The sequence below is a fragment of the Grampus griseus genome (genome assembly GCF_964374135.1).
Source record: "Grampus griseus genome assembly, chromosome: 1".
Taxonomy (NCBI): domain Eukaryota; kingdom Metazoa; phylum Chordata; class Mammalia; order Artiodactyla; family Delphinidae; genus Grampus; species Grampus griseus.
Window position 1 is genome coordinate 84,524,920 of NC_139017.1, and position 25,826 is coordinate 84,550,745.

General features: G+C 50.4%; 1 protein-coding gene across 1 annotated transcript; it reads right to left on the minus strand.

The window, feature by feature from the left end:
• Positions 1-371: 371 nt before the first annotated feature.
• MOV10 (Mov10 RNA helicase) lies at positions 372-24,081 on the minus strand. The gene is made up of 20 exons (XM_082677539.1): positions 23,714-24,081; positions 10,954-11,157; positions 10,468-10,703; positions 10,014-10,272; positions 8,310-8,444; positions 7,501-7,669; positions 6,577-6,731; positions 6,136-6,312; positions 5,878-6,025; positions 5,314-5,472; positions 4,952-5,055; positions 4,682-4,779; positions 4,366-4,582; positions 3,444-3,561; positions 3,031-3,222; positions 2,729-2,803; positions 1,471-1,596; positions 1,301-1,389; positions 653-774; positions 372-564 (listed from the first exon to the last, which is right to left on the minus strand). The coding sequence occupies exons 1-20, from the start codon at positions 23,848-23,850 to the stop codon at positions 479-481; spliced, it is 3,006 nt and encodes a 1,001-aa protein (XP_082533665.1). The 5' UTR covers positions 23,851-24,081; the 3' UTR covers positions 372-478.
• Positions 24,082-25,826: the final 1,745 nt, after the last annotated feature.

Genomic DNA, 25,826 nt, shown 5'->3' on the forward strand with positions numbered 1-25,826 from the left:
TCTTTCTCTCCTGGTCCCTGTGAGCCTAGAGTCCCATCTCTCCAGGGTGCTTGCCAGGCTGGCCCCGTCTGCAAAGGCAGGACTCCCGGGCAGGCAGGGTGGAGTCTTGGAGAAAAGGATGAGGTCATGCCTGGCTCTGGGCCTTGGAGGCGGGTGAGGGGAGTGGTCTGGAGCACTGGGCTAAACTTAGAAGCCTGTGGGTGGCTTCCCTGCCACCTCCCACTAGATTTCCTCCCCTGGACATGGGGGTTGGGTTCCTTTCTGGGGGGGGGAGGGGTATGGCCCTGGGCTGTTGTGACAGTCCCACCCTCCCCTGTGAGGTCATCTTGGGAGTTCAGGAAGCTGGGGCCAGGCTGAAGAGACAAGGAGGCTTTTGCATAGAATAAGCTTTTTTTTTTTTCAGTTTTACTTCCTCCCCCTTCCCCCAATTGTTAGCAGCTTGATGTTAGCAGCAGGGGAAGGGTCGGGTGGGCGGTCCTCAGAGCTCATTCCTCCACTCGGGCTCCACTTGCAGGGGCAGGCCCCCTTCACCCTCCCGCGCCTGGCAGTCGTGACTTTTGGGTCCTACAAAGAGAGGAGGCCAGCTCTGTTAGTAACTTACATCCTCCCTCAGCACTGTCCCCCAACCAAGCCCACCCTGGCCCAGCCATACCTGAGGTAGAGGGGCTGAGTTTGCTCAGACCCTGGAGTAAGTTCTGCCCCTGCTGCAGGTCCAGTTTGGCAGGGAAGGGGCACCCGGTATACCCCCCGTTTTCTTTACAGAACTCTAGGAATCTGTGGGGTACAGGGACATCCACACACACAGCTGCACAAGGCTGGCTGAGTACCAGCAGAGGCTGGAGGCCCAGCCTTGGTCCTGCACATGGGGCCTGTGCCTTGGGGCAAGTTACTTAACCTTGGCAAATGGGGATATTGTTAAGATAAACAGATTGGGGCTTCCCTGGTGGCGCAGTGGTTGAGAGTCCGCCTGCCGATGCAGGGGACACGGGTTCGTGCCTCGGTCCGGGAGGATCCCACGTGCCGCGGAGCGGCTGCGCCCGTGAGCCATGGCCGCTGAGCCTGTGCATCCGGAGCACAGCTCCGCAACGGGAGAGGCCACAGCAGTGAGAGGCCCGCATACCGCAAAAAAAAAAAAAAAAAAAAAAAAGATAAACAGATTGGAGAGGCCTGCATACCGCAAAAAAAAAACCAGATAAACAGATTGGAAGATTAACTGAGCCCCAAGGGTGCTTCATAAAACTACAGCTGTCCTAGGCTGGGGGCTGTGGCCACCAGGAGGGATTGTGGGTGGGATGCTCACACTTTCCAGTCGGGGTCGTGGCCCAGCAGGAGCGGGTTGCCCACCACGATGAGCAAAGCCTTGGCCCGGGTCACAGCCACGTTGAACCTCTGATAAGAAGAAATGCTGGGGTCACAGCAGGGAAGAGCCCTCAGGAAAGAGGAGTCCCTGCCACCCCCCAGCCCCCGAACCTTGGGGTTCTTGAGGAAACCCAGGTTAAAGTCCAGATCCAGCTGCACAAAGCTCTGGCTGCTCCGCACGGTGGAGATGAGGATGACGCTGCGCTCCTGGCCTTGAAACTCTTCCACGGAGCCCACCTAGAGGGGAGGGATGGCCTTGAAACTCTTCCATGGAGCCCACCTAGAGGGGAGGGAGGCAGTGGGGGACCCAGGGACCAGCCCCGCCTCGCCTCAGTGAGACTGAGGGCAATTGTCACCGTGGAGTGAGCCAGTGTCCTGCTGGGCAGGAAAGAGGACAGGACAGTGCCATGGAAGCTGAAACCTGAAGGCCGAATCCAGTTAAAGGGATGGGGGTTCGAAAGAAACCCCCATCTAAGCAAAGAAAACAGGACTGCAAAGAACAATAACTCAGCAGTGTTTTTCAAACTTTCCTGAAGATAATCACTCAGTACTTGTTAAAAATATGTAACCTTAGGGGCTTCCCTGGTGGCGCAGTGGTTGAGAGTCCGCCTGCCGATGCAGGGGACACGGGTTCGTGCCCCGGTCCGGAAGGATCCCACATGCCGCGGAGCGGCTGGGCCCGTGAGCCATGGCCGCTGAGCCTGTGCGTCCGGATCCGCAACGGGAGAGGCCACAACAGTGAGAGGCCCGCGTAACGCAAAAAAAAAAAAAAAGTAACCTTAGGCCCTAACCCAGACCTCCAGAATCAGAATTTCCATGGGAGAGGCCTCTAACTCTTAAAGCCCTGGGTGTCAACCCTGGCTGCACGGGAGATCACCTGAGGAGCCCGTAAAAGAACCTGATGCCCTGGCTCTGCCCCCAGACAGCCGCGTTAATTGGTTGGGTGGAGCCCTGGCGCTGGCAGCACTAAAAGCTCTCCAGGTGATTCTTATCTGAGAAAGAACTGAGCTGCCGACTGACTCAGAGGGTGGGAGAGGTGAGTGGGGACATCATCACATGACAGGTCAGGTAGGCTGGGGAGTCTGGACTTTCTCCTTAGGGCAGAGACCTTAAACTAGCCTGATCATCAGAATCACATGAGGTGCTTGCTAAACATGAGTGCTTCCCGGTCCCATCCCAGACCTACAAGTTGGGATCTCCAGGAGTGAGAGGCATGGGGAAAGTCCAAGTTTGTCTCAGGCAGCGAGGGTGCGGCAGGGACTTGGGCTGGCCTGCAGCAGTGGGGCAGGGACCCGAGGAGGTGTCTGGAAGTGGGGAAGAGACCGGGACAGAAGTCAGGGAGGGAATGTGAGACAGTGGCGAGGGTCACCTTCAAGTCCTTGATGTCATCCAGTCCCCGAAGCTCCTTGTCAAGTTTGGTGATGCAGTAACGAATTTTTTCCACCTGGAAGATGGGGACGGGTGCCTTTCTCTCATGCCATTACACCCGTGCAAGAGGGTGCCAGGCAGGAGGCCAGGGAGCTGGGGGGCAAAGAGGGAGGTGCAGCTGACCTCTGCGCTCTTTTGAGATATGGGGCCAGCGGAGGCCTGAGCCGGACCCTCTGCCTAGTGGTCTGGCTAAGGAGGTACCATCTGGGGGGACCTAGCCCTGATGGGAACTGAGGACCTGACCTGCTTCCGGTATGGAGAGATGACGCCCACGCTTCGGGGGCTCAGACGGGCTTTGCCCTTCTTGGAGGAGCGGGCCAGGAGCTGCTTCAGGTAGGAAGTCACCGTGGCAGCCTCTTCGGGGTTGAAGAAGGATGGGCTGTTGCCTTCACGCTCATCCTTGCCCATTACGCCGTGAAAGATGATGGGAAAGTCCTGGACACGGAGTCAGGGGAAACCCTCAGCTGGACCTCCCTGCCTGCCTCCCTTCCCTCCCACCCTCAAACCCTTCCAGGGAGTGGGGGATCCCAGGCCTAGGTGACAAAGGGAGGGGCTCGTGGCTTCCACTCAGAGCCTCCTGCTACCCAGCACCCTCAGTAAGAGGGAGGCTGGGGTACAGGGGTAGGAGCCTGAGCCCCAGCCCCGCTCAGCCTCACCTGTCGAGGCAGACCCTCCCAGCGGCAGAAGCGCTCTCGGTCCACAATGTCCGCACAGGCCTGCAGCTCCCCTTCATAATACAGCTGGTTAGGAATGTCCAGGATGGTGGGGTGAGACCTGGGAGGCAGGAGGAAGGAAGAGCAAGACCAGGGGGCGGATTAGTTCTGCCCCGCCCTCAGGGACCTCCGCTCCACCTGCTTGGAGCTCACACACACTATCCTCCTGTCTTCCCGCCCACTGCATAGCAGACTCATTTAGCTACAGTTTTTGCTGCTGGGCACTGTTAACCACAGAAAGCAGAACCAAATGGCTCCTGAGAACATCCAATCCACAGATTTCATAGACCAGTCAAATTTAAGTGAAAATACCAAGAAATTAGGGGCCCATTCTCAAGTTTCAATTTTGTCAAGGAAGGACAATACAAAAGCAAGAATCACCTACTATCGCCATTATTGGATGAGATAAGGTGCTAAATCCAAAAATATCAGCGGTACTAACACAACAGCTAACAGTTATTGAATTCCTAGTGGACTCATCTAAGGAACTAAAGATGTAGGAACTCATCTGAGCATTTTAGATATACGAACTCACTGACTGAAGGAAGCATAGCTCTTTAACTCGAATAACCATTAGGTTTATGAAAAAATACATTGTCTCTGTTTTTCTCATTTCTCCTTGGATGCCTAGAAACTTCACCTGGGACCAGCGTCAGATATATTCCGGTGTCTAGGAACCACTGACCATCCCGTGAGGTACAGATAAGCAACTGGAGGAGCAGGGACGGGACTGGGGAGAAGAACTCCCACCTTCCAGCTGATAGTCTTTCTGCATCACGCAGCCTCTGAGGACGGTGGGATGGAGCCGCCAGCTGCGCTTGCAGAGGGTGTGAAGGCAGGGGATGACACAGAGGGTGCGGGATACCTGTAGTTGCGTAGCAGCTTGGTTATGAACTGGGCGTTATAGCCATCAGGGCCCTTCTTGTACAGGGCATTGTAGGTGAGCAGCCGCTCCAGCAGTGAGTACCCCAGCCCATGCTTCTGGGTCAGTGGGCAGCGCAGCACAGGCCCCAGCTGCCGAGGGTCTCCTGCCAGCACCAGCTGCCCTCCTGGATTGTCTGCTTCCTTGACTTCCATCAGCCCTGGGAGATGGGTAGCGTGAGGAGAAAGGTGTGTGGTGGGACCTCCCCGATGCCATGTGGGGTAACACACTCGCAGCCCCCCGCCCCCGAGCCCCTCACCTGCTATGGCCACCAGGCTCTCTGGCTCCATGGAGTGGCCAGCCTCATCGATGAAGATGTGTGTGAAGTGATTGATGGGAAACTGGGCCGAGACCAACCTGGGAGGTGTCAGGCCAGGCAGGGGTCACATCCAGGCACGCGACTACCGAACCTGAATGCTCCCCCAAGCTGGCCCTCCCCCCAACTCCCCAGGCACCATTCTTCCGCATTTCCCCAGCCCGCTACCTCTTAGCACACAATTTAAGAGATGCGCACACACACACTTCCCACCTGCTGGCAGTGATGAGCGTGGTAATTAACACACGATATTCCTGCAGCTTCTTCTTGGAAGGAAACACGTAATCCCCCTTCTTTGCATCCCAGTTACAGCAGGGCTGAGGGTCGTGCAGGGAGGGGAGTCAGCTTGCCTCCACATCCATTCTCACCCTCGCTCTGGGTCTGGGCACCCCCCCTCAGGCAATTTTATTTACCTCTCTCACTTTACACACAGGGAAACTGAAGCCCAGAGAGCAGTCCTGACCCACCCAAGGTCATACAGCGAGTATCAGAATCCAGGTCTCCTAGTTTCCTGGCCCCAGCGTCTACCCAGAGCAGCACCCGCCACCCCTTGGTCCCCCGCCTTCCCCAAGTACCTTGATGTCCTCAGGCACCATGCGGATATCCCTGCTGGGAGCCAGGAGGCGGTAGATGGAGCTGGGCAGGTGGACCCGGAGGCGTTGACAGAGGAGGTCGGCCCCCGAGTTGGACGGAGCACAGGCCAGGATGTGGGCTTTGGGCAAGTGCTTCACCACCTGGGGTGGGGATGAGCACAGTGTGGGAAGCAGCTTCTGGTCTCCAGGGGGAGGGGAGAGGGAGAAACATGCCTGTGACTCAGGGTGGCGCAGTGTGGCATCTGCCTCCCATTGCTGAGGGAGGGAGTGACTCAAGAGGCAAGTTCAGATCGGCAGCCCCCTGCTAGTCCAGCCGCCCTTTAACGCTGGAAAACTGCTGCCGTAATTATACAAGGCTACGGTGATTGAGACGTGCAGTACCCAAGCTGCACGCCCTGCTCGACAGCCACACTGGCCCTCGAGGCCAGTTCGAGGGCGTGCGTTCAGGGAGCCGGAAGGAACCAGAAGGAACCAGAACCTGGGGACAACTGCTTTGTCCCGGGGGGGAGTCAGAGTGTAGGCCACAGGCCTGCGCTCAGGCCCCACCTGCTTGATGGCTTCCACTAAGGTGACAGTCTTGCCAGTGCCTGGAGGCCCAAAGATGATGTACGGGGCGGGGCGGGTGGTACCCATAACAATGTGCTTCATGGCCTGCAGCTGCTCCGGGTTGGATTCCAGACTCCGGTCGTACAGCCTAGCGGAGGGGCCACAAACACGATATTGTCCGCGTCCAGGCGGCCTCCCAGACCTCGTCCCCTACACCCACACTCCAAGTGGCCCCAGAGCCCCTGCCCACAGTCTCACTTGAGCTTCACATCTGAGGGCAGCAGCGGGACCCCACGAGAGGCCACAGGGAAAAGCAGGGGCCACAGCGGCCAGCGCCCCGTCAGCTCCAAGGCACGGTGCTGCACCCGCAGGGGCTGGCGGTTGAAGGTGAAGTTCACCTTGAAGGTCAGCCCATCCACAAAGCGGCTCAGGAGGCTTTGGGAAGGGGGAGAGAGAGGGGGAAGAATTCCAATTGCGGGGGTGGGCAATAAAAGGCCAGGACTCTCTCCATCTACTCCAACTCCATTCCCTTTCCCAGACCTCCAAGCAATCCTCCAGGAGAGGAAGATGGTGAGGCATCTCAGGGTCCCCCTGCCCTGTCCCTGGGGTCCCACTCACTCTGAGGAGAAACACCCTCCTCCCTTGGCCTCCGGGACACCTGCAGACCTTCCTGCAGCTCAGGGCTCCCCCAACACCTACCCTGTGGAAAAACTCAGCTTGACCCGGTCCAGTTCCACCTTGTGCACAAAGCCCTTGTAGGTGACGGGGTCCTCCTGGTGTGTCTCAGAGGACAAAAGGGCAAATAGGTGGTCACCCCGCAGCACTGAGGGGCGGCTCTCGGCCACCCCGGGAACCTATGGGGCACGGACAGCGGCAAGCTTCTAACCCGGAGATGGCCAGTGGAGGGCCCACTCCAGACCCCAACTGAGACACAGGTTCTGAGGATCTACCCTCTACCCCAGGTTCAGGGAGCTTTGCCTCTTTCCTCTTCTGCCAGACAGGGCAAGAGTCAGGGGAGATGAAGAAGGGACAAGTCTGCCCACGGTGCTCAGAGATGCTGAGCCCAGGAATCCTGGAAACCCTCCAGGGCATGATTTCAAGACTTGGAGGCCAGCTTCCCAGCAAGTCCGGTTGCCCTCTTGGCCAGCTCTGCTCCTACTCTGCCTTTAAAATCTTGTTCAAAACTCAGTTCCTGTAGGAAGCTTTCCCTGATCATCCTCACCTGCCGTCCCTTCTCACTGAGTGCCTTTCTCGGCACAAGTGTGCAGGAATCCATTCTCGTGTGTAATTCCGGGCTTAGATGTATACATTCAACATCTGAGAGCAGGAGAGGGCTCTAAGAATTATCTAGTCCAGCTCCATGCTTTTCAGGTGAAGGAACTAAGGCCCAGAGATAGCAAAAGACTTGCCCAAGGTCATGCAGCCAGTGGTAGCAAAGTCTAGACTAAAACCCCAGTCCTCCCTATTGCCTTGCTCTGACCCCTCTTTTGGGGCCCAGATGCCCACTCGGCAACTTGCTGAGCCCTCTGGACAGGAAAAACTTCATCTTCCTTTTGTTCTTCCCACAGCCTGTGGGTTGGCTAACTTGAGTCCATCCTCCCTGCTACCGATCCAACCCCTGACCTCCAGTGTGAGCAGCCCGGGATTCTGGTCTACGGGGTCCCAGGTCATAGGCACCGACTCCAGGTCATAGTGCCGGATGTCATGCTCCATCTGCAGCTCCTCCAGGTGCAGCAGCAGCCGGAGCTTCACCTCGTAGTTCCTCCACTTCAGGGGTGTCTCCAGCTGGGCCCTGGCAGTGATGGGTGGGGGGGTTGGAGGGAGGGGACGGGAATGGGATGGGTCAGGCAACCCCCATGTCCGGGAGCATCCACCCTCTCCCTCTGCAGCTCTGGGACTATGAAGACATCAGGAATCGGGGAAGACTAGAAGGGCAGAGAAGCAGATGGGGCTCAGAGGACTCCAAGAAGGGAGCCCCTGCCCCCCAAGCTCAGACCTGACTCGCATTTGCACTGTGGATCCTGGAGCCTGGAACATCCTTTCTCCAAGATCCTCCTATTACTCACACGGTCACCTCATTCAAATGTCATTCTCTGCTCAAATGTCACCTCCTCAAAGAGGCCAGGACTAGCTGCCCTCTGCAAAATAGCACAGCCCACCCCTTACCCTGCTTTAGCTCTTTAGTTAACTCTTCACAGCACTCATCACTACATGAAACGAGATGACAGATGCTCACTTTCCCCACCTAGGATGTCAGGGCCATCAAGCGAGGGATTCACCTTGAATGGTGCCTGGCACATGGCGCGTGCTCAGTAAGGGGATAAATGAGCTGAGCACAGGAGGCTGAGGACAGAGGCATGGGGCAGTGGGAAGAAGTCAGTGGAAAAGAAACATACAAAGCAGCACAAGGGGTGCAGAGGGGTGGTACTTACTTGATCTCAGCAATCTCCTTTGGGGCAGTGAAGATACTTGTTCCCTGAAGAAGGATGGGGAGCAGCTGCCGGAGGCGGGGGGGTGGGTAGTATGTTCCCAGTGCCATACTTAACTCCAGGTCATAGCTCTTAGCACTGCAGGAGGGAGAGAAGAAAAGCTATTACAAACACAGAGACCCTTCACCTTCAGAGTCTCCGAGAAGGCCCCTCCCTGGAGGAAGCACAAGGCTCTGCTTCAACACTATTGCTGAAAGGGGTCGGCAGCCTTTGCCCTAGGAGACAGGACTCACTGTCTCATGAGGCTGCTCACGCCAAGGTTGGACCATCCTCATTTTTGGAAAGCATGATACTTGGAAGCATTAAAAAAAAAATATATATATATATATAGGGAATTTCCTAGTGGTCCAGTGGTTAGGACTCTGTGCGTCCACTGCAGGGGGCCCGGGTTCAATCCCTGGTCAGGGAACTAGGATCCCACAAGCTGCGTGGTGTGGCAAAAAAAAAAAAAAAGTATATACACACACGTATATATGAATATAGATATGTATATAAACAATACATGTTCATCAGAGAAAAAAAATCAGAAAACAGGTAATAAATAAATGAGTAAATAAACAACATTCTCACCATCCAGGGATAACCAATGTTAACCTTTCAGCATGCAGCCTTCCAGACATTTTTCTTTGTCAAATTGTATTATACACATATATTTTTACTTATGTACTTACTTACTTACTCACTTAACTTTTTGGCCCTGCTGCGCAGCACGCAGAATCTTAGTTCCCTGACCAGGGATCGAACCCATGCCCCCTGCAGTGGAAGCTCGAAGCCCTAACCACTGGACTACCAGGGAATTCCCCTACACACACTTTTTTTTTTTTTTTTTGTAGTACGCAGGCCTCTTACTGTTGTGGCCTCTCCCATTGCGGAGCACAGGCTCCGGACATGCAGGCTCGGCGGCCATGGCTCACGGGCCCAGCCGCTCCGCGGCATGTGGGATCTTCCCGGACCGGGGCACGAACCCGTGTCCCCTGCATCGGCAGGCGGACTCCCAACCACTGCGCCACTAGGGAAGCCCCATTACACACATATTTTTAACAGAAAGAGTACAATGGTCTTACGGTTTGCTCAGTATTTTGTGAACACCTGGACATGTCAAAAACAGCTGTTTACACGTATATGATTCCATTCATATAAAATGTCCAGAAGAGGGAAATCTACACAACGTAGATGAGTGGCTGGTTAGGGCTGGGGGGTGGGGATGGGGAGCAGAAGGGGTGATAACTAAAGGGTACGCGCTCCTTTTGGGGGTGATGAAATGTTCTAAAATGGATTGTGGTGATGGTTGCACACATCTGTGAATATACTAAAAGAAGCACAGAATTGTACACTTTAAATAGGTGAATCGTGTGGTATATGAACTGTTTCAATAAAGTTGTTAAAAAAGAGAGAGAGAGAGAGAGAAAGAGAGAGAGAGACACGTGTCCACCTTGGCTCACTGATAATCCATCATATAGTCAAAAATACTTGACATTTTTTCACACTGTCCTCATATCTGCTTTTCTTCCTAGACAGAAAAGGTCTCTGAGGTCTGCAGGAGTTAAGAACTCACAGTTAGGAAACGGGGCTCTGTTTTCTTCCCAAGGGCCCACACTGTGGTGTTGGGACACCCCCAGCCAGGACTGGGGTGGAGGGAGGACTTACCGGTCGGGTCTCTCTCCTTCCTCTATCCGGTTGGTCACCACAGGGTTTCTCGTGATCTGGGTCCGCTTGAAGGGAGTCGTGGGCTTCAGTTGTGCTGCCAGGGGGCTGTGGGCCACGACGGCCAAGAAGCGGGCAATGTAGAAAGTACCAGCTCCTTCTGAGCCTGGCTCCCCAGGTCCTAGCAGCTCCCAGAGCACGGTGGCTGGGAAGTAGCCCACGAAGCTGGTCTTACAGTGGACATGAAGCTCATAGCATTCACCTGGGAGAGGATGGCTGAGTGAGTCAGGGTGGGGAAGCGACCCTCCCACCAGCACCCCAACCCTGACATTCCCCCCCAGAGCCCCATCCCAAGGTAGGAGACCACGGGCCAGCAACAGCACGTTCCTGAAGCATCAGACCTTCCTAGGGCAGGACTCTGTCCACCAGAGACTCTTTCCTTTGGGAACCCACTCACCAGGGCCCAGCGGGCAGGGCAGCTCCCGGTCTCCATTGCAGAAGGCAAACTGGGGGGTCCGGCAGAATGGGAAGAGGTGGGTGAGGGTGACAGGCTGGGTTCCTCCATTCCGAAGCCTCAGGGTCAGCACCTCCTTGCGGTTCAAATCCAGGCGGATAAGGAGCTGCCCATCTCGGGCTTCATGGGGCCCCTGGACCTCCACGTCCACCCCATGTTTCCCGTGAAGATACTCGGTCCTGGGGAGAGTGGGAGTCAAGAGCACGGCTGGGGCCCGAGCAGCCAAGCCTGGGGGTTGCCCTCGGAGAAAGTTACAGGCTTGGGGAGGCTGGCCAAGTGCCAGCTGTGCTCAGGAAACCCATCCCCTCCCCCAGGCCAATTAGCTCCTTTCCTGCCCTTCCCGCCAGTCCTTGTAGGATGGAGCCTTACCCCAAGCGGAGGCAGCCGCCTCTCTCCCCAGCCAGACACGCCCCCTACCCCGTCACACACCTGTCATAAAAGATCGTGGCCAGCAGCGACTTGTGGTGTTTGCTGATCTCCGACCCCGGCTTCATTCTCCTCTTTTCTGGGAACCACACGTCGGCCCAACGGTCGAGCCCGAAGAACCTGACCCGGGTCTTGGTGACGTAGGCCAGGTTGGCAATCTTCATTCCATACAGCATGGAGGAGAAGCCAGGGGCGGGGGTCCCAAAGCTGCCGGGAGCAGAGGAGACTGGGGAGTGAGGGACGGGGGCAGCAAGCTGGGGAGGGCATCTGAGGGCCGCTCTGTGTGGGACAGGACGGGGCTGGGAATGGCAGGAATTTTTAATGTTTTCAGGGAAGGCAATGGGACACCCTCAAGACAAAATATGGTTGTTTTAAACAGCAGGCGGTGAACGGTGCACTTCTAAGGAGAACAGCCCAACGATGGGCTATTGAATTGGAGGACTAAGGAAAGAGAGAGAGAAAGGAAGATTTGTGGTGGGGGGCAGGGGGAATTGGGGACAGAAAAGATACAAACACTGAAGCGGAAAGAGCTAAAGCTGAGGGGGAAGCCGAAGAAGCTGATTCAGGGGGGTGGATTCGGGGTCCAGCCCGCTGGTGAGGAGTGAGAGAGGGGCAGAGAGTACAGATGTCCAGGGTGTGTGGGCAAGGTGGCTGATCAGACAGCAGTTTCCCCCTGAAGTCATAGGGTGCAGGTGGAACCCAAGCAGGAGGGAAAGGATCCTTCTCCAGAGATCAAATAGCTTGTTTGGGCCTAGAGAAGGTGAAGACAGGGAAAACTGGTCAGAAGGACAACAACCTCGAGGTGCAGCGCCTGGAATTCAGTTTAGTCAGCTCAACAAACACTTACAGAGACCTGTGATGTGCCAGACACTGCGCTAGATGCTGGGGCTTCAAAGAGGCCTCGAGGAGCACAGACGGAACACATTCGTTCCAGCCCGCTGCCGGGAGCTCAGCGGGGTGGGGCTCAGCCCTGGCGGCTTCCCCGAGAAACGGCGTCAGAACTGAGTCCTGAAGGCTGAATGGGTGTCATTCAGGCGCAGGGAGAGCACAGAGTGGGAGCCCAGGAGCGGGCGTCTACCGAGAACACGTGCCGAGAGGCTGTGGGGACCGCCCACTCTGCCACTAGCTGAGCCATCTCGGTTACCTCGCAGAGCCTCACTTTGCTCCTCTATAAAATGGGGATAATGGCAGACTCATCTCCCGGGGTGGCTGTGAGGATTACATGAGAGAAGGACACTGTGGTGTCCACTCAGCCCAGTGCTTGGCACATAAGATCTCAGTAAGGTGCGCTCTGATTAGTATCACACCCCGTCTGGTGGTACTAGAGTGAAGAGTGCAAGGAAAGGATTGGCTGGAGGCAGCAGAGGCGGGCAGGGACCAGGTCTTGCATAGTTTTGCATGCCAAGCCACGAAGCCTGCACTTGACCCTGAAGGCCAGAAGCTCTCCTCCTTTACTGGCACCCAAGAGCCAGAGGACATCCCCACGTGCGACACACTTCATGGACACATTCAAGATCTGGACAGCTGACCACCCACCCTCCATGCTTTGTAGGGAATGAAAGGAAATCCTAGCTCCTAGGAACCATGGTAATGCCTATTTGACTATTAAGGCTCAATCAGCATGGTCACTCACTAGCATATATAAGATCATTTATGGTTACGGACATTTCCCTGGTGGCCCCTGCCTATAACTCTGCCCCTCTCCCTCCCGCCAAGCAAATGAGTGATACCATTCAGAAAACTTTGAATCGGCTCTGATTTGCCTTAAAGAGATAATAAATCATTTGAAAACACAATAGAAAATGCTCAGGAAATGTTAGCTACTATTATTAGTATCCTATTAGTAGCAATAGTAGTACTAATAGTAGCAGTAGTAGTAAGAGTAGCAACTTACTTTCGGCCTGCACCAGAGGCTACACTGTGGTTACAGAACCACCCCGTTGGTGGGTTTTAAGCAGGGGAGTGGCAAGATCATATTTGCATTTCAGATCACTCAGGCATCAGGATTGGAGGATGCATTTGCTGGAGGCAAGACTGTAGGCAGGGAGACCAGTTAGAAGAAGGCCATTGCAATCGTCCAATTAAAAGATGACAAGGGCCCAAACAAGGCAGTGGTGAGGATAGAAGAGGGGACAGATCTGATATTGAGAATATAAAATTAGCAGAATTTGGCTTTGGACAGGAGAGGGAATGGAGGCTGGGAAGAGGGAAGGAGTCGAGGACAACACCCAAACCAATGGCTTGGTTTCAGGAACTATTCCTGAGATAGGAGGTAAAAACAAGAGGAGGAGGAGGTTGGAAGGGCTGACCACAATATTTGGGTGTGGACATGGTCAGTCTGAGATCCCCGTGGTCCGGAGGCAGCTAGCTCCATGAATCAGAAGCTGAGAACTCAGGCCAAAGTCAAAGCAGAGCTTAATATTAGGGAGACATCAGGCAGTAGTTACAACCAGAGAGTGTGAGTAGTCTGAGAACACCTGAGGCCAGCATAACCCAGGGAGGAAGAGAAAACAGCAGGTACCACTAAGAGAGGGAGGAGAATCAGGTATCAGGCTCAAACGCTGCTGAGGGGTCCAGGCAAAGGGACTGAAATCAGGGCGTCATCAGAAACTTCCCCCCCCGGGCCCCCTGGTCAGTGAGTCACTAAATTCCATGGATCAGGCGCACACTCAAATGCCGACAGATGCCAGACTCCACAGGTATCTAATACCTGCAGCCGTCTCAGGCACCTGTACCGTCCCATTTTTGAGTCCTTAGTGTAAGAAGGACATGTGTAGTCCTACACATGTCCTTCTTACACTAATATACTATAAGCTACCAGAAGAAAAGTGCAGGTGCTCTCAAATGCCCTGGAGCTCTCAGCTTAGTGCTGGGGAGGAAACGGAACCCTGAGGGGACTGGACAAACCCAGGAGCACAAGTCCTGTCTAAAGCGGGGAACTGCTACTCATCTCCAGACAGACGTTGCCAGCAGGGAATGCAGGCCCAAGATGGTCAGATCTGGCTTTTAAGCGAAGTCCAAAGCACAGTTTTAAGGTGAAATCTCCTATCTTTGCAAGCTTCTGCATGGACACATGGGCAGGAGGAACTCAACTTTACAAGTTTTGCAACTTCTACTATAGGTGCTACCGCGTAAGTAACTTTCAAATTATACCTCACATCTATTACTACTACCCAAATTCACTTGGTCTAAGGTGACAGGCATAAAAAATTTAAAAAAAGTTTTTTTTTTTAAATCACAAACTTAGTACATACTAGTTGAGAAAAGCACCAGTTCCTTTACACATCTAGTCACCTAGATTTCTAGGGGAAAAAAAGATGAACAATAGAAAAACTGAATATTCAACTTAAAGAGCAAACTCCAATGACCCAGAAGTATGAAAAGATGCTCTAAAAGTAGAGAAATGCAAACTACAGTAAAAAACGAGGTATCATTTTATTTCCATTAGACTGATAAAAAAGGAAAATAGGCACAACACGTGTTGCTATGTGGAAAAGAAAACTCACATACACTGCTGGTAGAAAAGTGAAGTATTACAACCTTTTGGAAAACAATCTGGCAATATCTCCTAACATCTGATATACAGGTATCCTTTAATTCATGAGAATGTATCCCATGGAAAAGAAAAGGACCAACATATAAGAACATATGTGCAAGGATGCTTACTGTAGAGTCATTCTCAGTGGCCAAGAATTGAAAACGAAACAAATGCCCATAAATAGGGAGATGGCTGAATAAGTTGTAAACATCCACACTACAGAATATTACACAACCATTGAAAAGAATGCAGCACACCCATTCAAATGACTAAAATTTAAAAGGCTGTCAACAACAAATGCTGACAAGGATACAAAAACACCAGAACGCTTGTGCGTTGTTGGCTGGAATATAACATGGTACAATCACTTTAGAAAAAGGTCTGATAGTTTCTTGTAAAACCAAACATATAACGTAATGTTCTGATTTTTAATGAAAAGAATATATAACTATATTATGCATGGAATAAAAATTCATTAAGCAAGTAACATGACTATAACATCTAGTGTAGACCTAGCACTGGTATTTATCCAATAAGTACTTGCTGGGAGAATGGGTAAAAGAAGTATCAAATAATTCCAGACTGTTATTTTATAGATGAAATAGGTAACAATGCAAACATTGAACCTCTGGCTGCCACACAGCACTGCTGTGCAATGGCTTGGAATGTTAAGTGTCAGGTTATATATATTGTCCAAACTTGGACAGCCTAACCCCAGGCAAGGTCAAACCAGAAGACCAGTCCAGAAGACTTTGCTGCCACCACCAAAAGAGGTTAAGCAACTTGCCCAAGATTAAAAAAAAAAAGTAAACATTATCTATCCTACGACTCAACAATTCCAACCCTAGGTATATCCCAGGAGAAATGAAAATATATGTCCACAAAATGACTTGTACAAGAATGTGCATAGCAGTTTTATTCAAAATAGCCCCAAACTGAAAACACTGTCCTTCAAACTATGATTTACACACACACACACACACACACACACAATTTTTGGTTGCACCGTGCAGCATGTTGGATCTTAGTTCCCCAACCAGGAATCAAACCCGGGCCCCCTGCATTGAAAGCATGGAGTCTTAACCACTGGAACGCCAGGGAAGTCACTATGATTTATATTCGGTGGTAAAAAGCAATTACTGATACAACAACATGGGCGAATCTCAAACACATTATGCTGAGTGAAAGATGCCTTACACAAAAGAGTACATACTACATACTATCTGATTCCATTACATAAAGTTCTAGAACAGGTACTAACTCAGAAAAAAAAAAAAAAAGATCAGAGCAGTGGTTGCCTCTGGGCGGGTAAGGGTGAGGACTAAATAGGACAGGAGATGAGGGAACTTTCTGGGGTGACGTCATATATCTTGATAGGGGGTTGCACACAGGTATATGGATTTGTTAAAACTCACAACAATACATTTGAAATTTGTCTATTTCACTGTCGGTAAATTTTACTTAAAAAAAAATCGTAAACATGGGAATTCCCTGGTGGTCCAGTCATTAGGATTCCATGCTTTCACTGCCAAGGGCGTGGGTTCAATCCCTGGTTGGGGAACTAAGATTCCAAAAGCTGTGAGGTGCAGCCAAAAAAAAAAAGGAAAAAAATGTATATCATAAACAAATTTTGAACTGTTATAGTTAATAATGATCATGGTGATGTGTTTAGGGGTGAATTGTACTGATGTCTGTAACTTAGTTTGAAATGCATCAAAAAATTAATATAGCTAGATGGGGAATTCCCTGGTGGTTCAGTGGTTAAGGCTCCCACTTCCACTGCAGGGGCACGGGTTCATCCCTGGTCAAGGAAGATCCCCGTATGCCGGGGATCTATCTATCTATCTATCTATCTGGATGGATAGATCGATGGGCAGGCATGTGTCAAATGCAAATTAAGAAGTCCAGGTGAGGTGAAACTGAGCAGGATCCTGTGGCACAAAAGTCTTTCTGTGCCCCTTGTTTCTTGTTTGTAGAAATAAGTTTCATTCAGCCTCCTTTACCTTCCCAGAGTTCCAAAAGGCAGATTCAAACAGTTGCTAATCAGGAAAGGAGGGAATGCAGAAACAAGGGGGTTGATGTCAAGAAACAATAGTGCAGCCTTGGGGCAGGGTCCTGGTTCCTCCTCAAGGAATATACATAACAATACCTTGGAGTTCTGTAGGAACTTAGGCCACCACCCAGGTGGATGACCGTAACTTCACTTCACGCTGAGCACGAGATTCCTGGAGCACTGCCCTGTTACCTCACCACCAACCAAACAGAAGAAAGTCACACACCTAGAAGCTCTCATCCCAGATTTTGCCTGTTAAAACTTCTCCCTGAAAACATCGGGGAGCTGCACAAGCCACCTGTTTTCCTTGCTTGGCCCTGTAGTAAACCTTTCTCTGCTCCAGACTCTGACGGTTCGGTTTGTTTGGCTTCACTGTGAGCGGGGCACACCAACTTGTGTTCAGTAATAAGGGTATATGATTGTTCACTGTCAGATTATTTCAACTTTTCTTTATGTTTGAAATTTCTCACAACAAAATGTTGGCAAAAAAACCCCAACAATACATTAGAAGAATATACCAGACAATTAGGAGTCATTTCCACGATGTATTGATGAATAAGAAAATCAGGATATGGAAAATGTGTTTAACATGATTTTTTTAAAATAAAACAATAACAAACAAACAAACCCTGATTGATATGAGTTACCTGAGTGTGGAGCAGAATGTGGAAAGGGGGGTGGGATGCTGATATGAGAGGGGTCCACGACAAAAAGGATTAGATCATCATGATCCCACGTCGGTAAACTTACATAGGTGTGATGTAACTAGAGTCGGGCCTGCCTTATCCAGGGGTTCTGTATCTGAGGATTTAACCAAGCACAGACCAAAAATATTCGGAAAAAGAAGTTTCCAGAAAGTTGGAAAAAGCAAAAACTTAATTTGTTGGGCTTCCCTGGTGGCGCAGTGGTTGAGAGTCCGCCTGCCGATGCAGGGGACACGGGTTCGTGCCCCGGTCCGGGAAGATCCCACATGCCACGGAGCGGCCAGGCCCGTGAGCCATGGCCGCTGAACCTGCGCGTCCAGAGCCTGTGCTCCGCGGCGGGAGAGGCCACAACAGTGAGAGACTCGTGTACCGCAAAAAAAAAAAAAAGAAAAAAAAAATTGAATTTGTTGCGCATCAGAAATTATTTACATAGCAGTTACATTGTATTTACAACTATTTACCTAACATTTACATTGTATTCGGTATTATAAGCAATCTAGAGGTGATTAAAGTAACCCGGAAGAATATGCTGCAGAGGTTATATGCAAATACCACACTATTTTATGTCAGACTATAGCACCCTCAAATTTTGGAATTGGCAGGGCGGGGTGCGTGCGTGCATGTGCGCGTGCGTGCGTGTGTGTGTGTGTGTGGAGGGGGCGTGGTTCTGGAACCAATCCCTTTTGAATATCAAGGGATGGCAGTATGCATGCATAAAGAGATGTCAAAGAGTGGTTACCAAAAGTATTAAAAAAATATTTAAACAGGACGAATACCTAGCATAAAACATTAAGGGCTCCCACTCCCTCACTCCCAACTACCTGCTTAACTGTTCGATATATGTATTTTCCAGGCCCTTTTCTATGAATTTAAAAAAATACATTTTTAATTACGCATATTTTTTGTGTGCTACCCATACTTTTCTACAACAGACTTCTTTCACCACCATGGACAGCCTTCCATGACAACATTTTACCAAGCCACCTCTTTTGAATGGCTGCAAAGGATAGCACAGTATGAATGCATTGTGGTGTGCTTAACTATTTGTTCAGTGATAGACAGTTAGGCTGCCTACAATTTTTGGCTATTTCAAACGTTACAATAACCATCCTTCTGGGTCAAAGAGAATAATGAACCTTTACTTTGATAAGCTTTGCCAAATTGTCCTCCAAAACAAGTTGTACAAACTTACATTCTCACTAATAAGAATTTGAGAGAACCCTTTCCCAGACCCTAACATCAGAAATCTTCAATCCTTTAAACTTTTGACAATCTGATAAGGAAAAGAATGGTATCTTGCTTAAATCTGCATTTCCCTGATCATTAATATAATCAAGTATCTTTCCTTCTGTGTATTAGTCATTTATATTTCTTCTGTGAACTGCTTGATGATCTTATCATTTTGCTAAGCCCTATGAACTGTTCCTCCTGCTTTTGACTTCACAGCTCCTCTCCTGGTCCATCCCCTAAGAGTCTGCAGGAGTTTTCAACAAACACAAATCAGATAACGTCTCCCGACTAAGTCTAACCCTTTAATATGGCCCACTTGGATGCACCACAATTAACAATGACACATCAACAACACAATAACATCATCAACAATAGAAAACATTTATTGAGCACTTACTTTGTGCTGTTCTAAGTAGCTACTTGCGTTAGCTCATTTACTCCTCACAACAACCCTTTGAGGTAGCAACTATTATCCCATTTTACAGAAGAAACCGAAGAAGAGGTCCACCCCACATCCATTCTAAATGGCACCTCAGCCATTCCCAGCTGTTGTACTGCTGCAACTCCTTCCAGACTTTTCTGCCACCGTTGGACATCCTTGGTCTGTAAAGCCCTGCCCCCCGTTGTTTGTTGGGTGAAAAATGACTAATCGTTTAGACCCAGTTCAGGAAAGCCTACTAGCCCGAGGAATGGTATTTCAGAATATCAGATTGTTACCGGTAGAACGGCCATTCCTCAGTTCTTGTCCTCTTGAGGGAAAGAATTCAATCGAGAGACAGAGAAGTTTCAAGCAGCAGCAGTTTTTAGGTGAAGCAAAAGAACCCTCTCAAGAAGGGAGGAGAGCGGGGCTGTCTGGGAACCAGAAGCAGCCCTGCAGTGAGCATAGGGTTGGTTTTTAGAGTGGTGAAAAGTCCCTCCCTGTGTCCTGCGTCATTTGATTGACAAGTTGATTGACAGCTTTAGCTTATGTAACTTTTCTCCTTATGCATAAACTGCCACGCCCCCCCCCACAGGGGGGTGGAGGTGGGGCAAAAATCGCAAAGCTGATTTATTATAAATACAGCATAACGAACCCTGGGTTACTCTGAGTCATCGCTTAGGTCTTGGGGCGCCTGCGATAACCGGTGATGGCAGTTTGGAAAGTCCATTGGGTTTTTGATACCTTGCTTGGTCATGAAGCTGGCTGGAAACTTAGCGGTCCTTAACCAAAAAAGGGAGGATCTCTGGGTGTGTTCTCGTCACCAGTGTCCAGGTGGGGGAGGGAAAGATGAGCCTGTCCAGGATGGGGCAGGACCACTCATGCCTGACTAGCTACCTAACAAGATTTGGAAGCGATCTTAAGGGGACATATAGTTCTGGGATTTACAAACTGTGGGTTGCAACTCTCATTTGTGGGCCAAGACCAGTACTTGCAAAACTGGAGTAAAATAGAGTAAAAAATATCAGAGGGCAGCGAGTGAAGCTAAGCACTGTTTCAAGGACACTAACTGTTGTGTGAAAGCTGTGTATACTAGACCCCAAAGTAAAATGTATTTTTTTACTGTGGATAGAGGTCCAGAATGATCTTTCTAAAAACCCTGATTCTGTCAGTCTCCTACTTTGAAAATTTTTGTGCTTTCCTGTTTCTGTTAAGATTAAAAACAAAACAAAACAAAGAAAAACCCACAACGCCTCCCCACGGCCCACAAGGTCCTGCCCAGTTCAGCCCCTGCCTTGTCCCCTGTTCTTGAGAGTTCACCCGCAGCCTTTTAAGGTGCTACTCTCTCAGTCTGGACTGCCCTCCCCTTGCTTTACATCTGCTAACTCCATTTATCATTCGAGATTCTGCTCAAACATCACTTTCTCCCAGAAACCTCTGGTTCCTAGACTAGGTCAGGTCTCCACGTTATATGCTCTCAAGCATCCTAGACTTTTTCTCACAAGCACTTATCACAACAGAAATTAAAAAGTATTTGGTTTTAATTGCCTCTATCTTCCTTAGTTAGGTCCCTTCTGTGTATCTACAGCAATTCACACAGTTTTGCTTTGCTCATAGGAGGCATTCAGCCAATATTTGTTGAATAAAAGAATGTGTCTCTTGCCCAAGGCAAGAATCATCTTCTCTAAGAAACTTTTCACGATGCCAGTACTTATTCCATAACGGACTCCTAACCAGCATTGTTAATGATAGCTACCACTTCCAAAGCCCACGCACTCTGTTACCCAGGGGAAATGCTTTACCTGTGATATTTTGGCCTCACACAACCCTGAGAGAAAGGCAGTATTTTAAACACTTAACAGTTAGGGAAATTTGGTCAAAATCAAATGCAACTAGTAAGTGGCAGAGTCAGGATTTGAACTCCAGCTCCTGTAGTACTGAATGACATGTTTGTCTACACATCTGCCACTCCCTACTAGACTACACTCTAGAGGCAGGAACCAAGGCCCAAGCAAACCGCAGAGCCCCCATTAAATATATTTGCTAAATGAATAAAGACAGATGGGAAAAGTTAAGAGTTGGGAGCAGGGCACTTCATAACATCATAAAATAACCTAGTTGGAAGGGACATATCCCGCCCAGGGAGGAAGCGCCCCAGAATTCCTGATACCAGGTGACTTGCTATACCTCCCCTACAGCCTTTTCTCGTATAGATCAGCTCTACCTACTAACTCAATTAGATTCTGGAAGCTTCTGTTGAGCATCTACCACATACAAGGCTCTATGCTGGGGACTGAGGGAAGGTGCCAACATGACGAAAGGCCTGTTCCTGCCTTCGGAGGCTCTACAGTCTTGTGGGGAGACAGTCACATACTAGCTCTAACACAAGGCAGGGTGTCATCTGGCTATAACGAAGAGTGAAGTATAAGCTATGAGAGCCCAGAGGAAGAAGCAATGAATTCCCATTGGGTGGATGAGGGATGACGTCATAGCATAAGAAAGTTCTCTCTAATCAGAACAGAAATCTCTTCCACCCGGTGGTGGGTGAGACGGCCTTTTTTATTGGCCGCGTCACTTGGTTTGCTCAGTTTGCGGGGATCTCAGTTCCCCGACCAGGGACTAAACCAAGGCCGGGCAGTGAAAGCCCAGAATCCTAACCACTAGGCCACCAGGAAACTCCCCAAGGGGGCCATGTTGAGTGAACCCAGTTCTGCCTTCTGGAGTGACACCAAAGTATAATCCTTTCCCCCAGGACAGTCTTTAAAATATTCAGGGATAACTACCTTGTCCTCTCCAATTTTTCTCAAGGCAAACATTTCTCCCTTTCTTTGACTGGGTTTCACAAAAGAATGAATCAACATGTTAGTCTTTCCTCCTCCTCCAAGTACTAAGATATCTAGCCTTCAAGGCCAAGGCCGAGGTCAATGCCACCTTCTCCATCGAATTCCCTAATAATTTCACGGGAGTGGTATCTTACTTGCCTAAAAACAAGTACATACTAAAAAATGACTTTTGAAATCCTGTAAATTCACCCATAATGTACAGTAAATGTGGTTTTCTATATGCCTGTTTGCGGTTATCTGACATAGCCTGTTTTCCCCCAGTATTGGAAGATATTGTGTAACTTTGATTTAGAGATGACAAAGACTCTCTCCTTGACTAAACTTTAGTCAGGCCCCTCTGAACCCTCTTCTGCACTAGGCCTCAACTTTGCCCCGCTCCCAGCCCCTTACTGTCTCCTCTTAGTGATTTTCCATCCATGACCCCCTCACTCTGCTCTTGGTTATAAATTCCCAACTGTCTTTGCTGTATTGAGAGTTGAGCTAGATCTCTCTCCCCATTGCAATACCCCTACTGCAACAGAATCAAATAGTCTTCCTCACCATTTAAACAAGTATCAGAATAATAATCTCTTTAACAGAGCCAAAAGAAGTCACAGACTTTTGTTCAGAGCCACTTATTTTTTTGGACATAGGTGAATTCATGGATGTGAAGTGTTGATGATGTGACTCCATGGTAATTGTTCTTTCTTTACTTTCCTCCAGAATTTTTCTTATTATCTCTATTATAATCGTCATGCTATTTTACCATTTATTATAGTACACTGTATGCATATCATAGCCTCTTCTGCTCCCCTGGGATTGTGTATTTTTCTTTAGATTCCCCACAGTGCCCAACACAGTGTGAGGACAAAAAACAGATCATCATCTTTGCTCCTTCTTCAGATGTTGCTCAAGCTTGTTAATGTCCCTCTTAAAACGTGACACTCATTACTGAAAACGATATTCCAGAAATGATCTGGTCAATCTGGAGAATCACTTACCTTCTGCCCATCACACCAAACCACACTTCTATTAACACAGTCTAACACTTCTTTGGCTCTTTTAACAGCCATATCCGCCTTTTGGTGTGAGAAAACCCATGGTCTTTTTCAAGAGGACTGTTAGTAAGCCTAAATTCCCATCACCCAGTATTTATTTCTGTAAGTCTTTACATTTATCCCTTTAAAATTGTTCCTTGGTCTTCGGCCCAAGACTGCAGCCTGTTGATAGAGGAATTTTGAAGCACAATTCTGTGGTTTGAGAAAGAGAAGTCTCTTTGATTTTCACTTGGATGGGAACAGGCAAGGGGGACCAAACAGCCTTTAGCCACAGGATGAGAAGGGGCCTCCAGGAGACTGGCCCCAGCCCGGGTCTCCATGGAGAAGCCACAGGTGCTAATGGAGGTTTGGTACGTATGCAGTTTGTGCCCTTTTCTTCTTCCCCGAGCTCCCTGAGACTCTCCCTGCTACACGGCGTCTCTTCAGCTCTCTGGGATAGTGAACCACCGAGGAAGCAGCCCCTCGACGAGGGGGCGGGGGTCCCCGTAAAGCTTGCGCAAGCGGGGATAGCCACCAGCAGGCAGCTCGCTCCCCGCGCTTCCGCGAAGCATGGGCCCTCTCCCGAGCTCCCCTCCCCCACGCCGAGCGCTGCCCCCCCCCCCCACCAACCCGCTCCCGCGGGCGGCGCGTGGGCGCAGCACCCGGCTCCCAGGACTGGTCCCGCGCCGCCGGGGGAGCGGGATGACGGGGAGGCTCTCCACAGGGACTCGACGCAGGGGCCCGGCCCGGGCAGAGCGGGCGGGCTGCGGGCGGCGCTGGCGGCGCGGGCGGGGCGTGGGCACTGAGCGGGAGGGGGGACTGCGCGGCCCCGGGACCGGCCGGAGCCACTGGGGGAGCTGCGTCCCTCCGCGCCCCGGGGCGGGAAGGGTGGCCCCGCCGCCAGGGTCGTGGCGGCAAGCTGGGCCCGCGATTTGGGACCGGGGAGTGGGCCGGCCCGTACCTGGTCTTGAAGTCCTGGTTATAAATGGTCCGCAACCGCTCGCGATCTGTCTCCCTGTCCAGTCCCCGATCGACCAGGAAATTCTCGAATCTCTGGCCCGTCTCCCGAAGCTGCCGGCAGCTGAACTTACTGGGCATCGCGGCGGTGACTGCGGCCCAGGCAGGAGGGTTCGTAGAAATGAAACTGAAAGTCGCCGCCGCGGCGGGAAGTTGGCGGCCCTAGGATGAGGGTGCAGCAGGGGAGAAACCCCCTAACTCTGACCCCTGATCCTGCAGGCTCCCTTCTCCCCCCACCAGGGTTCCCTCCTCCGTTCTTTTCCTACCTGAGCCTTCCCTTCGGTCTCTTCGTCCTATCCCCTCCCCCTCTTCCCATTAACTCTTTCCTAAGGAGTCTGACCCCTCCCTCAGGGCCCTCCCCTTACCCCAAGCTCCCTCCCCTGGCTTCCAGCCAGAATCCGAACGTGGCTATCGCCTGGGGCCCCCTGAACCGTCCGGGAGGACTTCCTAGCCTCAGCTTGGGCTACTCCCACGCCCACCTCCCAGGACTTCGGGACTTATTGAAAAGCAGGGGAGCAAAGGGCAGGGACTGGGACCTGGGTCGGCTGCAGCTGGACTGGGGCGGCTCGTCCAACACCTCGCCCAGACAGCCTGGGACACAGGCAAGTACGGAAGCGAGCGGTACGCCCCCCTCCCTCCCCCATTTTCCCTTCTCGGGGTTTCAGACGCTTGGAGGAAGGCGTAAGAGCCAAGAAGTTTGGGGGGAAAGAACTAAGTGTCTCTGATAAAGGTGAGTACGCGTGGGAGGGAGGGACAAGGGGCTCCGCTGGGACGAAGAGTCATTACTTTTCTCTGTCACGTAGGCTTCGTTATGTGGAGAGGCTTAAGCCACATATTTGGGCACTTAATTGCACTCCAGTCTGTATTACTCTTTAATTGTTACTAGTATTTAGCTAAGGGTTGCCCTAGTCATCAAAATATTAGCTTCTTGAGAGCAAGAGACTGTTATGTTAGGCAATAAATGGTTAATAGCTACAGCATCAGTACCAGGAAGAGAAGTAAAAGAAGTTTCAGAAGACGGACTGTTAAGACAAACTAAAGGGGGTAGGGCTACAAGAACAAACTTAAAACAAGCCTCAGCATCTATTTATCTTCTGAATAACAAAAACACATACACTAGGATGGAGCAAAGATAATAAAAGTTACAGTAAAAAAATCTTTAAACAAAAATACCAGAGTTCCAAATATATCCAAGGTGGTGCTGTTCTCCGAAGTAATTCCCTGTAGGAAGCCACACGCTCTGTCTAACCTAGTGTGAAGAATGCCCAGAACCCAGATCATGCTCCAGTTGGGCTACCCCTGTACCTTTTCGCAGGCCAACAACCAACTAAAGCCAAGAAAAACAGGCTTTAGCAACAGGAAATTCAATGTCAGTGGGAACCAAAGCTACAGGGAGGGGGGAAAACAGAACAGGGGAAAATCTTGTCTTAGAAATTGCTTATTCAAAGTAGGGGTAAATACTAGGAATGTAGCCAAAGATTTTATCTTTTTTCTCCCCCAATTATCTGGTGAGGCCTGAGTATTAAAGAGAGTGAACTCCTCAGAACTGCATTGTTACTTACCATTTCAAAAACCTATCAATCACCCACCATACCCAAACTGAATGTCTGGCTCCATTGTTTGTTTTTTTTTTTAACATCTTTATTGGAGTATAATTGCTTTACAATGTTGTGTTAGTTTCTGCTGTATAACACAGTGAATCAGCTATATGTATACATATATCCCCATATCCTGGCTCCATTCTGATCCACAAATCTAAGCCCCCATTATTCCTGAGTACATAACCTCCCCCTTCTCTAATTATGCCTGTCTCCTGGATGTTCACAAAACATACACAAATAGCTGTAGTATAGTAAAAACATGGGTGAAAATGTGATGTTATGTGGCTTGTTACAAGGGAACCTCTCTAAACCAGTTTCGTCTGGAAAAATCCACTTCCCTTGGAGTTGTAATCGTTATTTTCACATGTGACTGTCTAGACGGCTAGAATGGTCTTCCTTCCCACCTTTCACAAACCAGCTCAAGTCTCACTTTCCTGAAGCCTTCCCCAAATCCAT